The sequence below is a fragment of the Rhagoletis zephyria genome, unplaced genomic scaffold (genome assembly GCF_001687245.7).
Source record: "Rhagoletis zephyria isolate East Lansing unplaced genomic scaffold, Rhagoletis_zephyria_1.1 Rzeph_scaffold_03022, whole genome shotgun sequence".
NCBI lineage: Eukaryota > Metazoa > Arthropoda > Insecta > Diptera > Tephritidae > Rhagoletis > Rhagoletis zephyria.
The window spans coordinates 25,729-39,677 of NW_016160106.1; the positions used below are offsets into that span (position 1 = coordinate 25,729).

At 34.9% G+C, this 13,949-nt stretch overlaps 4 protein-coding genes across 9 annotated transcripts; 2 read left to right on the forward strand and 2 right to left on the reverse strand.

Annotated features, from left to right (window-relative positions):
* Window positions 1-626: 626 nt before the first annotated feature.
* On the reverse strand, window positions 627-2,522 carry Prp38 (pre-mRNA processing factor 38). 2 transcript variants are annotated; one of them, XR_001848342.1, is made up of 3 exons: window positions 2,056-2,522; window positions 1,299-1,996; window positions 627-1,241 (listed from the first exon to the last, which is right to left on the reverse strand). XR_001848342.1 is itself a non-coding variant. In XM_017623052.1 (2 exons), exons 1-2 carry the CDS (start codon window positions 2,376-2,378, stop codon window positions 1,363-1,365), a joined length of 957 nt encoding a protein of 318 aa, XP_017478541.1. In that variant the 5' UTR covers window positions 2,379-2,522; the 3' UTR covers window positions 627-1,362. The 2 variants fall into 2 exon arrangements, 1 of the variants encoding a protein (XP_017478541.1); XM_017623052.1 differs by having other exon boundaries at window positions 627-1,996.
* A 1,614-nt stretch (window positions 2,523-4,136) lies between these two features.
* Window positions 4,137-7,019, forward strand: shrb (charged multivesicular body protein shrub). 3 transcript variants are annotated; one of them, XM_017623056.1, is made up of 7 exons: window positions 4,299-4,476; window positions 4,719-4,721; window positions 5,379-5,556; window positions 5,629-5,726; window positions 5,785-5,976; window positions 6,043-6,144; window positions 6,485-7,019. In XM_017623056.1, exons 1-6 carry the CDS (start codon window positions 4,299-4,301, stop codon window positions 6,084-6,086), a joined length of 693 nt encoding a protein of 230 aa, XP_017478545.1. In that variant the 3' UTR covers window positions 6,087-6,144; window positions 6,485-7,019. The 3 variants fall into 3 exon arrangements, with proteins under 3 accessions (XP_017478547.1, XP_017478546.1, XP_017478545.1); XM_017623057.1 differs by lacking the exon at window positions 6,485-7,019 and having other exon boundaries at window positions 4,181-4,476; XM_017623058.1 differs by lacking the exons at window positions 4,719-4,721; window positions 6,485-7,019 and having other exon boundaries at window positions 4,137-4,476; window positions 6,043-6,341.
* A 3,239-nt stretch (window positions 7,020-10,258) lies between these two features.
* Rrp42 (exosome complex component Rrp42) lies at window positions 10,259-11,557 on the forward strand. Of its 2 annotated transcripts, none has more exons than XM_017623053.1 (5): window positions 10,259-10,482; window positions 10,533-10,729; window positions 10,789-10,954; window positions 11,010-11,298; window positions 11,360-11,557. In XM_017623053.1, exons 1-5 carry the CDS (start codon window positions 10,426-10,428, stop codon window positions 11,539-11,541), a joined length of 891 nt encoding a protein of 296 aa, XP_017478542.1. In that variant the 5' UTR covers window positions 10,259-10,425; the 3' UTR covers window positions 11,542-11,557. The 2 variants fall into 2 exon arrangements, with proteins under 2 accessions (XP_017478542.1, XP_017478544.1); XM_017623055.1 differs by having other exon boundaries at window positions 10,390-10,482; window positions 10,526-10,729.
* On the reverse strand, window positions 11,312-12,545 carry EMC7 (ER membrane protein complex subunit 7). Of its 2 annotated transcripts, XM_017623060.1 has the most exons (4): window positions 12,025-12,545; window positions 11,837-11,965; window positions 11,652-11,780; window positions 11,312-11,532 (listed from the first exon to the last, which is right to left on the reverse strand). In XM_017623060.1, the coding sequence occupies exons 1-3, from the start codon at window positions 12,463-12,465 to the stop codon at window positions 11,664-11,666; spliced, it is 687 nt and encodes a 228-aa protein (XP_017478549.1). In that variant the 5' UTR covers window positions 12,466-12,545; the 3' UTR covers window positions 11,312-11,532; window positions 11,652-11,663. The 2 variants fall into 2 exon arrangements, with proteins under 2 accessions (XP_017478549.1, XP_017478548.1); XM_017623059.1 differs by lacking the exon at window positions 11,312-11,532 and having other exon boundaries at window positions 11,554-11,780.
* Between the last annotated feature and the right edge of the window lie 1,404 nt (window positions 12,546-13,949).

Below are 13,949 nucleotides of genomic sequence, written 5' to 3' on the forward strand. Positions count from 1 at the left end.
AATGATGTGGTTGTTGTAGTTTTGTTTTGTACTGATTGTCAATATGCGTATAATTTGTTTGTGTAGTTTTTATCTTTATTAAGTTTTCATTTAAATACAACTTCGCAGCGGAATCTTGTTATTTATACAAACCTGAAGATAATGCACTGTCCAAGATATGTTTACAATTATTTTCTACCAAAAATACGTTTTTCTCGAAAAATGTAAAAACTCCTCAATTGGTCATGTACGTCCTAGTGAACAAAAAAAATATTGTTAATTCTACAAAAATTTCTTTCTCATTTAGCACCCATATGGTTATTCCACGAATAATTTGTACTGAATATTTTGAATTAATATATCCTTGAAATTTCAGTCCTTTAAAAGAAACCTGACCTCAGAGAGAAAACTAAAAACGCAGTTTAACTTTTTATTATGCAAAACCAGGGACCGTAACGGTTATGCTTTTTTTTCAAAAAATGCAAAAAAATCGTTATTTTTTCACCGATATGTTTTCAGTCAATTGAAGGATGTGCATTTTTTATTAAAACATATTGCATTGCGAATATGTAAAGTGCTATTTTGACCGAAAAAATAAAAGTCAATTTTTAGCTTTTATTTTTGACCGAAAAAATAAAAGTAAAAGTTTAACTTTTATATTTGGCCGAAGAAATAAAAGTTAAGTTTTAACTTTTACTTTTGACTGAAACAATGTTAGTCAATGCCCATTACCAAAATCTCGAATAATGTGTCCGAAAAGTTTTAGTTTCCCTTGCCCATATGATTGGACAAACGATGAATTTTTACTTAATACGCTTTTGAGGAAAGTGGGCGAAATTTACACACTACACTACTGTCACTACATACTAAATTCGGAAACATCAAAAGTGTTTACCTGCTTGTTTCTCGATAATCACGTAGAGATGTTGATATCATTAATTTCCGAAGTCAGATGATACATACTATGTGCAAATGTATGTATTGAGATGATGCAACTTCAACTTTTATAATATTTAAATTATCTAAATCTGGTCATATATGGTTGTCAATTATTTTTAAAATTGCAAGTCCAGTCGCAGGCAAAGTAAGTTGATTTAAATTTTTTTCAGAAAACATGCGTTATTCCATCTACTTTTAACTTTTCTTTAAAATAAATTTGTTATATGTACATTTTTGTGCGTTGACTAATTGTTCCGAATTCTATGGGTAAGCAGAATTTTCCATTTTTTTTGATGTGCAGTGTTGTCTTGATTTTATTCGCCCTTAATTATACTAGAACTATAACCATTATGTATTATGTCCATACCATATATACATACATATATCCATACATCCGCTACCGTTAAAAAATTTTTTTCTGATTTTGTAACATTTGTTTGGTGATTAGTGACGCCTTCTGTCCCGTTCATTTCGTGAGTCACGGTCATAACGTCTATCTTTATAGTCTTCTCTTCTATATTCGTCTCTATAATCATCGCGTCCACTGCGATAACTAGAGCTGCCACCACCGCCGCGATCTTCCCAATGGCGACTACTGCTTGATGTCGAACTAACACCAAATCTATCCCTTTCACGATCACGTGGACGACCATAGTCTTCTAAGTCAGTATCATAATCGCGAGATCTTCCGCCTCTTGCATCGCGAGATGCTGAAGCACTACGTGAACGTGAACGCGAATGATCTTTGCGTATTCTCCTCTTAGGTAAGAAAGACGATTTGTTTTTGTCATGATCCCTTTCCCCGCCACCGTCTTCATCACTGACCACATCGTCATCCAAATCCTCGTCTAGCGCTGATACTTTTGGTTCAAGCTCGTTATTTTCCTCAAGTACAGCGCGTTTTTGTATACGAGGGAGAATTATATCACAAACTCGGTCACTACGGAGCAACTCGTCTATGAAATCGTCCATGTGAACAATTTCATATTGCCCGGCCCTATTTTGGCGTCGAAGTTTACGATTATCATTATATAGAGGTTCCAAATATTTATAACAATCCAATGCGCTTCCTGTAAGACTATAGGTTAAAAAGTTCTAATTTAAATGCATTTTTGAGAATAAGCTTATAAAGCATACCGCAAATAAAAAGCACCCAGGGCCCTTACATATTTGAACTCTTCATTTTTGATAAATTCCACAACGATATCCTTTTCGGGCTGTATTTGTAGCATTTTAAGCGTAAGGCAAAGGAATTGTGTAGGTTTTATATTTCCGCCGTAAACACCGCCAATGAATCGCAGCTCCATTGCTTTGTCTACCAACAGCTCAGCAGTGAGTGCAAAACATTGCTCCTTCCAATACTTCGAATCGTAAATGCGGGAGCGTATAATTTTTTCAACCAGATATTGAGGATTGGTTCCATGAATATTTTTTGCTTCTTTAACAGTTCGATTGGCCATTTTTTATAAATGAATCCCGCAATATTACTTCCTCTACAATTGTATACAAGATTGTTTTGTCCGTACATTGCGGAGATAAAAAACTATCGATAGATCCGGATGTTATCTCTATTTTCAATATCAATACTGAACTCCATCTCCACTAGCGTGCAGATATAACATACCATGATGCAATAATACAAGGTGGTACCAGATGTGACAGCTCGATGTGACACTGCTTTAGCTCAGTAGAATAAGAAGAAAAACGGCAAGAAAGGATCCCCATTTGGGGAAAAAATATAAAATTTCATATTTTCTTCTATACAAAATTTGCTTTCTTATAGTATATTCGCAATGAAACGAAATAAAATAAGATATAATACCTTTTTGAGAAAACCAAATGTGTATACTGAAAAAAAATATAAAAAATTCAACTATATTATTATGGCGGAATTCGAGCGAGAAGTTGCCAACCGATAACACCTTGTATTATTGTATCATGATTACATACTAGGTTTATGAGACCGAATTCATGAAATGAAGAACTCATGCATTCGGTAGCATAGCCTAGTGTCAAATTTTTTGCACAAAAAAAGCTTTCCCACTATGAGCTCAAATAAAGCACATTAAAAAGGCAAATCAAATTTCACAAGATCACGAGAGACTGCAGTGTAGATTTAAACTACCACATAATTCATTAAACTTCCTTCTTTATTTTTGCTTTTGTTTGACAGGAGTCGTAGAAATAATTATGCAAAACGAAGAAAAATTTAACATATAAACAGTCAGGAAAAAATTTACAAATGTTTCGTGAATCTAAACGAAGCGGCAAACGCTGGACACAGCTGCAAATTAGAAAATAAGAAGAAAAATTTTATCGTCGCTTGGACGAAAATATTTACATTTATACAAAATAGAAAAAAGAACAGTAATACCACGTTCTGACCGACATCGAAAACATGGTTTCGTTGCTAAAACGGGATTTCGACCTAAAACTTGTGTTTTCGTCCATGTAAAATCTGTCAAACGAAAACTTCGGCTTCTTTTTATGGCAATACAGAAAGGAGAAGGAAGTGAAGGTTACAATCCGTAATTATCTAGGTGGGCTTTCAACCCCCAAAATTGGTCAAAGGGGGTACCATTAGACGCGTCTGGTCCCCAATAATAGAAATCCGAAAGCGGAAGTTAACTTTTTTTACCCGATCAAAAGTTATTAACAAAACATTTTGGGGGTTGACAGCCGAACTAGATAATTACCGATACTTTGATACTTAGGGCCTGTGCCATTCGGTAACTTTTTTCTCTGTGGTGAGACGGGGTGGAAAAATTTGCTATGCCAAATTTAAAGTAAAATTGTGACAGTTGAAAAACCAAATAAACGCTCGAGCGAAAGCTCTATTTTTGTGTGTTACTGAAATTGTTAAAATTTATATATATTTCATAACTTGCAAGTAACGTACGCTTTTTTGTGCTTTTTTCAGCTTTCATTTTCGTGTTCACTCTTTATTACGGCCAAACAATACTATGTATATACATGTTTATAAGTTGTCAAAATTTTACCTAGCCCCATGAGCTAGGTAAAATTCTGACGATCGTATTCACCACGAGAAATGTCAAATTTTTACTTTGATCCGTCAAAATTTCCTCTTTTCTATGAATTGGCACAGGCCCTTAAAAAAGTGCTGCATTTGGTCCCTTATTTAACGATAATTTTTTTTCAATTTGCGCGGCAACACTGGTCAGACTTCAAGTAAAAGTGAAGGCTTTTGGATAAATTCACAAAATCAAAGCTTCTTTGGCAACGCTGGGGATGACGCAGAAAACGTCAAAACGAAAATAATTTTTTTTATAAGAAAGAAGGATAAAAGAAGAATTAATAAAGTAGATTTTTGCCTGATATTGTTTTATTTTTAAGCGTGTATTAAACAAAGTGGAGCTGCAATGAGTTTCTTTGGCAAAGTGTTTGGTGGAAAGAAAGAAGTGGCTCCTACCACAGGTGAAGCCATACAGAAACTTCGTGAGACAGAAAATATGCTCATCAAGAAGCAGGAGTTTCTGGAATCAAAAATAGAGGAAGAGCTGAACATTGCCAGGAAAAATGCTTCGAAAAACAAACGAGGTGAGCATTATTTCGCGATTTGAGCATTTGGACGATGCCTTTATTTTTGCTATATCGCGATTTACCGTAATCAAGTAAATTGCGTCGCTTCCATACATGAATCTGTCAAATGGTGGAAAAAATGACTCATTGTTGATTATTAAACATCTTTCTTTTTGTCTTCCTTTCATCTTCCTAAAATAATGCTACATACAACTACGCTTAAATCTTCAATTCCGGGACTCGTCCATTCCAATGCTTAGAACGTAATGATAGTAATCATTAATGCTTTATATTGAGTACTTTTATTAAATTATTTTTAATGTATGTATATCTGTGTTCGCATGGAAAGGTAGCTTATGTCGAAAGGCTGGCTTTAGTTTAGTGCGGCATTCACCTTTATTCTTTAAACGACAAAGAATTTTTTGATGAGACTTAATAAGAATATTGACTTGCTAGCATCGGAGCTATTTCTTGCACGTTTATTTGCCCAAAGTTCTTCAATGGCTCACTGCCAGTGAGTCATTCGTAATCATATGCTGCGAATGCCGATTTATACTAAAGCCAGCCTTTCGACATAAGTACTTTTCCATATGAACACAGATATGTATGTCGATATGTAAGTTCAAATACATTTAATTAGCTTTTCCCCGATTTGATTTTCGCTACTTTTGTATGTGCTCATAAATAAATTCATACATTTGACCTGAAATTCTATATCGATGAGGTATGAAAAAAATTGAATTCGCATGTAGTGACATATCATTATTTAAAACATGCTTTTTAAGATGTGGCAGTCTGTTAGTAAATGGCCAATATGTATGTACAATGTACACATGTACATATCTATATATTAACATGTATAAAATGTTGTACTAGGTACATAAGTATGATTAAATCTACATATTCTCTTATAATTTCAGTTGCTTTACAGGCGCTTAAGAAGAAGAAGCGTTTGGAGAAGCAACTGCAGCAAATTGATGGAACGTTGTCCACGATTGAAATGCAGCGCGAAGCATTGGAAAGCGCCAACACGAACACAGCTGTTTTGACGACTATGAAAAATGCTGCTGACGCGCTTAAAGCGGCACATAAAAATATGTTAGTACACATTTAACGCAATTTTAAAAAACTTGTTTGTATATTTATAATTTTCGTAATTCGATATTTCAGGGATGTGGATAATGTGCATGATATGATGGATGATATTGCTGAGCAACAAGATGTGGCGCGTGAAATTTCTGACGCTATTTCAAACCCAGTTGCCTTTGGTAAATGTTGCAAAAGATTTGTTGTTTACATTTGCTTATTTTAAAATTCAATATATAGGTGCTGATCTGGACGATGAAGACCTAGAACGTGAATTAGATGAATTAGAACAAGAAGAGTTTGATAAAAAAGTTATCGGCATACCAGAACCAAACGTTACATTGCCCGAAGTACCGGCGGATGAGATGCCAGAGAAAGTTCCAGAGAAAAAGAAAGCTGCTGCCTCTGCTTCAACTTCGGCCGTAGATGATGGTAATGTAAAATATATACTAAGCTATACTATTTATTTATACGTTTTGTCTTTTTAATTTTATTTAGAAAATGATCCAGATATGAAACAATTACTTTCTTGGGCTAATTAAAACATTTGTTAATCTCAACAGAACATTTGTGGACATGTGACTGAGTATTACGAACAGTGTATGTGAAACACCTTGATTTTATTGAGCGAATATGCAGGAGTTGCTTTACAATATTATAGTAGAAAGTACTAGCTAAATATGTACACACATACATACGTACACCTTACCGAACTAATATTTGCAAAAGGAAAACAATTATACTTAAATTTTGAAATACATACTGCGGGCTGAAAATTCAATTCGAAAGTACTGCCACCTAGAGTTTTGTTTATAGATTTCTATATAACGCAGTTTATATTTTCATTTTCATTGCTCATAATATGTGTGTGAATTATTGGCCAAGCAGGCACTATATCGTTATATCATAAATTTATTTCATAATTTTTATCTAATTTAAGCAAAAAATAAGTGGAAGGAATCAAATGAACGCAATAGCTGTGTTTCGTCTTGGTAGCTGCTAATGGGAGGGAGGATTCCCTTGGAATTTCAAATTGGCGTCACTTGGCTCAGAATAGAAACGATTGGCGTGCTCTTTTCAACTCGACCACAATCGCTAAAGTGGTTACAGCAGTAAAGTATAATATATGAGTATAAACGTCCCAACAACAGTCGGGTTTACAAACCGGAACGGCCAGATTTATATCTGGCCAGGACTGTCACTCCAGCATCACTCCCCCAAAATTGGGGAATTCGTATGCTCTTACAACCACAAGAATATATAGGTACTCTTGCTCAAATTAATAGTTACAATATTCAAAATAATATTGTTTGCCGCATATGTTTATTTATTATTTTTAAGAATTATCATTTAAAATATATCGTCGCTCGGCGCGCAATACCATGGTGAAAAAAAATATATATATATATTATTCACTATGCGCAATACCTCGTAAACGTCAAATTCAATACCACGTAAAAGGTAGTCTGGAAATTTTACAAAAAAAAAAATAATTTTCTAAAAATTTTGAATAAAAGCTTGATGCAAATTTTTTGAAGTTTGATTAAAGTTCGTGAACTTTGTGCAAGCTTGGAAACTTTTATTTATGTAATTTCTGTTGTAGATCAAACTATAATTTAAACGAAAATTCTTAAAAATAAACAAATAAACATATCTGTTCGTATGGAACAGTAGCTTATGTCGAAAGGCTGACTTTAGATAAAGCGGCATTCGCAGCACACGATTGCGAATGGCTCACTGGCGCCGAGCCGTTGGAAAACTTTTGACAAATAAACGTGCATAAATAGTTCCGATACTAGGAAGTCAATATTCTTATTAAGTCTCATCAAAAAATTTCTTGTCGTTTAAAGACATAAGCTACTATTCAATACGAACACATACATATTATGTATGTAAGTGACAATCAATATAATTTTGAATTTTGTAACTATTACTGTCAGCAGGTGTGTATATAAATAGCAGCTCCCTCGCGTTACTACCAACTAACAAGTTTTTATTGGATATCTTTCTATTTAGAATAATTTGCCAGTAAGAAAACCGGCTGCTTCTTAAATTTTACACAAATAGGGAAATTAATTTTTAGAATTGTAAGGTTAAAATATATAAAATAAAGCTATTTAGCTGAAATTTCATATAACTTATTGCAAGGTTAGCGTTTTCGTACAATTTCTGACGTCTCATTGAGGGCTGGAGAACACGTGAGCAGAGCTATTACCTGTTCTATGTGCCCTACTTGCCCCAGATTTCTGTACTACGGGATAGTACTGTTAACTCTTTCGTTAGTTTCCATTTGCACTAAAAAAATTCTGTTTTTAAACCAAATTTCTGTAGACATCGTTAAATACTTTTCCACCAACAAACATCGTTTGTTTAGTTGGAGTTCCCCTCGAAGGAGCATATAAGTCAGGCCTCCATTAGTCATGAGTAATACTGTATCCGGCGTACGTCATTCGCACGGATCTAATCCTTCACACTCACTTATGGCAGTGCGAACCGGATTGCACAAACTGCTCCTTTGACTGACACAGGCTTAAAGCCTCATTATGGCAACTTAACGTTGCTTAGAAAATCAAAATAAAGCAGTTCCGGCTGTCCAAATATAAGCAACATCTATTTAAGAGAATTTTTAAGTGACAGCCTCTAAGTCACGTTAAGTTGCAATAATCAGACCTTAACGGACCAACGAGTTTACGTTGGTGACGAATTGCCTTATCAATAAAATCGGCAATCGTTCTTTTCGCCACTTTTCGATTTTTGGGAGTAAACGTACTATTTATTTCAATTTACTGCCTTGTACTCTGAAAAAAGGAAATTGGGAAATGTACTCCTTTGTTATTTTTGTACATCTTTTGTACTCAATCTTCCAGCTATTAATCTTTCCAAATCCCTCATGCAATTTTAAAAGCCAAAAGAATTAGGAATGTGCAAGAAGGATAAAATTTGTATCAAAACACTGGCTTACAAGCTGGCGTTGCCTACTTTATTTTCTTGTCAACGCCTATAGGCCATCGGCCGCGCTTAAATTTACATATATTTACTTTTTGGTAATTTGTAACAATAAATTGCACAAAGAATTAAAAAAAAAATTGTTTCCTTTATTATGCTCGTACTGCTTTTTTTACGAAAATAGAAATGTACTCTTTTTCTCGGTTTCAGAATCTGGCAACCCTAGTTGTCGCAATCATCTATCGATCATGATACAATTAGTCCTCTTTCAGACACGTCAAGTCTTGAACGCAATTTTTTTCGCATTCTCTTTTGTGTTTTCTATTTGCTTCCACACGCGTCAACTTTAATTGAATTCAAGTCCTTGGTTCTTAAATGGGAAGCAACGAAAAGATCAAAAGAGACAAGAAAACTTGAAACGATTTGACGGTATCTGTACCCTTCCCCTCTCTTCCCACCACCTTCGCCAACGAATGAGCAGACTTGAAAGCAAGACGTGTCTGAAAGCGGAGTAATCCCTGCAAGAAGCTTGACCTATGATTATCGGTAAACTGAAGGCCCGTTTACATACAACTTTGGCGTTGCGTTGGCGTTGGCGTCGCTTCGACAGCTGACTATGAATACATGCATTTATATGAAAGTCTCCACATAACCAAAGTTGGGCAACGCCAACGCCAACACAACGCAGAAAGATGACCAACTCTCAACTTTTCGCGCGCGTCATTCGTCAGCTGTTCCAAATAATCAAAATTATGTGATTCAATTTTCATTTTTAATCAAATGCGGGCAAGAAATATATTTTTTAAAGCAATTATTGATGTAAAATTTTGGTTTTTGGTGCCGCTAGTATGTTAATTTAGTGACCAAAGTATTCTCTGCTAAGCGTTCATTGTAGCAAGCGCGGGCGTTACTCGCGCTGCTGTCAAAGCGACGCCAGCGCCGACGCAACGCCAAAGTTGTATGTGGACGGGCCTTTAGTGGGAAAACCGACTAAAACTTTTCGTCAGTTTGGCGGTTAGTTTTGTATGGGCTTGGGGAAAAAGTAACCACTTCTCCGGGCGTGTGATAGTGCATCCCTTTCTTGCACACACGGGCGCATTTGCCTCACAGTATGTTCACTCGCTCACACATGTCATCTAGTTGGTGATGTACAAGTGAGTTTAGCGATGAAACTATTGGGAAAATATCGCGATAATTAGTGATTTTTCTGATCTCTAATTAATTGATAAATTAGTGAATAGTTTGCAGCGAAATATCCAAATATACATGAAACCAAATTAAAAAATACAATTCGATTTAGTTTATGTGTTTGTTTTATATGTAAAAATATATTGTCGAATATTAACTTAATTTTGCAAGCTTTTTCAGAGCCACTGAGCTTAGACAATTCTTCATATTTTTCATCGGGGTCTGAATTTTCGTCGCTAAAAACATATGCCTCAGCGCTGTTTGGTCTTTCCACCTCCATTCCTAGGTTCTGCTGGAGTCCCACGTTGGCGTTGCACTGTATTTCAGCACTGTAGGCACTGACTCCACAGTCGGCCTAAGCGCACTGGCCTCAAATTTTTTCTTCTCTATCCACATAGCGCTAAAAAATGTTGTTTTGCTCATTTTTTTATATACAAATAGAATATACGGATTTTTATTAATTCTTTCTTTAAATTCACCGACTTTATTTTGCACCACAGCTAACAATGAAGTAAAATTTTCTTTGATGTATGTATGTATGTACATATGTATGCGACCCTACAATCGATAGTTTCTTCCCGATATGGTCAGCCGTTTTTTGTAGGTTGATAAAATCACCGGTAGTGAAATATCGATCATAACTAGTTTCATTCCTAGCTGCACATTAAAGCTTTTAGAAAAATATCGGGGGGGGCAATAATTAAAAGTTGAATAAGAAAATCTCCTTGAAACTAATTTTTGTTGAACATGGCTAATATATCTCTAAGTGAAGCAGAGAAAACTTATATTTTACATGGCGTCGAGGTAAAACTTTTCAAAAGAGTTTAACAACTACTTATTTTTTAAGTTTACAGGGGGATTTCCGATGTGATGGACGGTCACGTCGTGATTATCGGCCCATGGAATTAGAAACCGATTTAGTCAGTAATGCTAGCGGTTCCGCGAGACTCCGTCTAGCAAACACCGATGTATTGGTTGGCATTAAGACTGAAATAGACAAACCAAATTATTTGACTCCGGATCAAGGAAAAATAGAGTTTTTCGTCGATTGGTATGAAAAGGAAAAGATCTAGACCTCTATATTGGCTTATCATTATTTTTTTATTTTAGTTCAGCCAATGCGGCTCCTGAGTTTGAAGGACGAGGTGGGGAGGAATTGGCTTTGGAATTGGCAGACACTTTAACAAATGCATATGAGTCTCCTAAAGCCTTTGATTTAAAATCTCTTTGTATTTTACCTGGTCAACAATGTTGGAAGCTCTTTGTCGATATTTTGGTAGATAACAGTACAGTTTCAGTAAAGTAGTAAGTTTTAAGATTCCTCATTCTAGATATTAGAGTGTGGTGGAAATTTATTTGATGCCGTGTCTTTGGCGGCAAAAGCCGCTTTATTTAATACTAAAATACCACGTGTTACCGCAGCTCTGATGGATGCTGGCGAAGCTGATTTATTAATATCGGATGATCCCTATGATTGTACGCGTATTCAAATTGAAAATTTGCCCATCTTGGTGACCGTGTGTAAAATTGGAGATTCATGTGTAGTAGATCCTTCCGCCGAAGAAGAGGAGTGCAGTATCGCCAGCGTTGTTGTAGGAGTTTCAAAAAGAAAAGACAAATGTTGGAGAATTAAATTATTCCTTTATCATATTTATTACTAATTGAAATCTATTAATTCCAGGCTATATGTCCAACGTCCATACAATAGGTGAAGGATCTTTACATAAGGATACGTTGCATAATTGCATACATTTGGGCTTATCAGCCGCGGAAGACTTGAATAACGAGTTGGAGAAAGCTTTAAAACTTGAAGAGGGGCGTGTGGGTTCCAAACGTAGAACTACCGTAGGATTTCTTAAATAAAACAAGCACACAAAAAATACAACTCAATTTTTTTGTTCTTGCGGTATACATAACACCAATTCTTATAAATCTACATGGGTATAATAGATTAATCCATTTTTATGCATTACCACGAGTTCGCACTAATTACGCTTTTTATTTTGTTTGCTTGAAACAGTCTTCTTTTCCTTCTCTGGTGGTTTTGCCCCTGAGAAGAATGAGGTAATCATTTCGCTGATTTCTGGCATTTCGTTGCTTACCTATTCAAAATGTTATTTTGTACAAATATCAAAATAAATGCGTAGTTCGTACTTACTTTTGGGAACTGAATATTCTCAATTTCTTTCTTTGTCTCTGGATCATTAATCATCTTCGGTAAAACAAGCATTACCAGAAGTGGTAGCACCATCATTAAAACCATTGGGCTGAACAGAAAGTCTGTTATCTGTTTTGAATAAAAAGCAATTAGAATAAGGAGCATTGTTATAATTTTAAGTACTTTACCTTCCATTGTTCACGAGTCTGGAAGTATTTAAAACGGGTTAGTGCCTTCATTTTTAAGGGATATGGCACTTGTATGATCTGAGAAGGCTGCACATAATTTACTTTGCGTGCACGGAATTTACCTTTGGGGTTTATTTCCACACGTATTGGTTCGTAATAGTAGTCCGGGTGGTGAACTTCTAACACATAGCTTCCGGATGGTACACTGCTAATGATAAATGAACCATCCTCGCGCAAAAATCCTTTATATTCACCGCTGTTGATGGATAATGAAGTTTCAGATAAGCCTCTGCTTTGGGTTTCGGGAGAAAATAATCTTCCTTCAATAGTAAATAGTCCTACTAGTTCCTCACTGAGATCGTCCTGCCCAATAACCAATTCACCGTTCGTGACACTAATTATAAGTGCGAGAACCCCACATACTATTACGTTCCTGATCATATTTAGTTCGTAATAATTTATTAAATGAATGCAAAGTCAATCTAAATACATATTAGAACTGGGATACTATCGATAGTATTGATGTTGAAAACTGTCGCCACTATCGATAGTTTTTGAAAACTATCGATGTCGGTTTTAGCGAAACTTCTCTCTTCTATACATCTCTTAACATTACATTTTTTATTCAAGAAAATTAACAATACAGTCGGCAAAAAAAATTTTTAGTTATTGGAATTTTTAGCAACTATAAGCTTACACTGAGTTATAGTCAAATTCACACAAAATTTTTATAGAAACTCGAATTAAAAAGCTAGAAATTTTAATGATTTTGTATTTTCTTATGTTTTGTACATCTTTTATAAAAAATTAGTAGACAGTACAGACAAACAAAAAAATAGTCAAAACTGCTAAAAATGTTGTGGTGCTATTATTTTGACCAGTACTTTATTCGTTTTCTTATAATATGGTAAACTGTTAATAATTTCCTTTGTCCGGTTTTTGATATGCGCCTCCGTATTTGATCTCAGTTGAACTTTTATAAGTATGAGTTGTCAATTTAAACGAATATGTTTTATTTTGTTTGTTTTGTAGTGTTAGAAATGTATTATTATAGCCAAATTCTCTTCTTTGCACTTCAAAAGGGACAAACAAAATCCGAATTTAATTTTTCCATATAAGAAATAAATTCAGATTTTGCCTGTCGCTATTCAAGTGGATGCAAGTGTATGTATATAAGTATACATAATTCAGACGCATAAATTAGTAAGTTTATTTTATTATTATAAGAAGTTCAATTTGATGCACTCAAATTTAAGCAAATTTAGATAATCTATTTAATTTACTAAGTAATTAATAAATTTATTAATTATTTAATTTGTATGCAATTTAGCATTTCAATTCAATACTTCTCACGACGATAGTACTATCGATACTATCGATGTTTTCAACTATCGTTTCGAAAACTATCGAGTGGCGGTACTATCGATATTATCCCAATTCTAATACATATAACTAAATGGGCCTGAGCACACTAGCCTACTCAGTCGGACTGAGCAGTCCACCACTCGAACGCACACTGGACTGGGCAGTCGGCCGAAAACAGGTTTCAGTTTTGTATACATGATTGGGTTAGTGCATGTGGCACGATTTTTGTGAAAGTATTAGCAAATTTAAGTGCATATAAGGTTTCTGAGGCGTTGTTTACTTTTACTTGAGAATTGTCAAAATCGGCAAATCCCTATTAGCTATTTCTGGAACGTGCCACATTTGTTCGCTACTTCGTGATGTGATAAAAGGAAAAGCTGGCAGCACTCCGCAAGGTTGCAGAAATCTCTTAAAATATGTTCGAAAAATATCTTAGTATGGAAGGAACTGCTTTACACTGTCAGGGGAAAAAATTGCCAAAACTCAACGCAATTTTTAGCAACTTCAATCTTGCACTTTATTATAATAAAATTAAATTTTTTTTAGAGTCTAATTAAAAA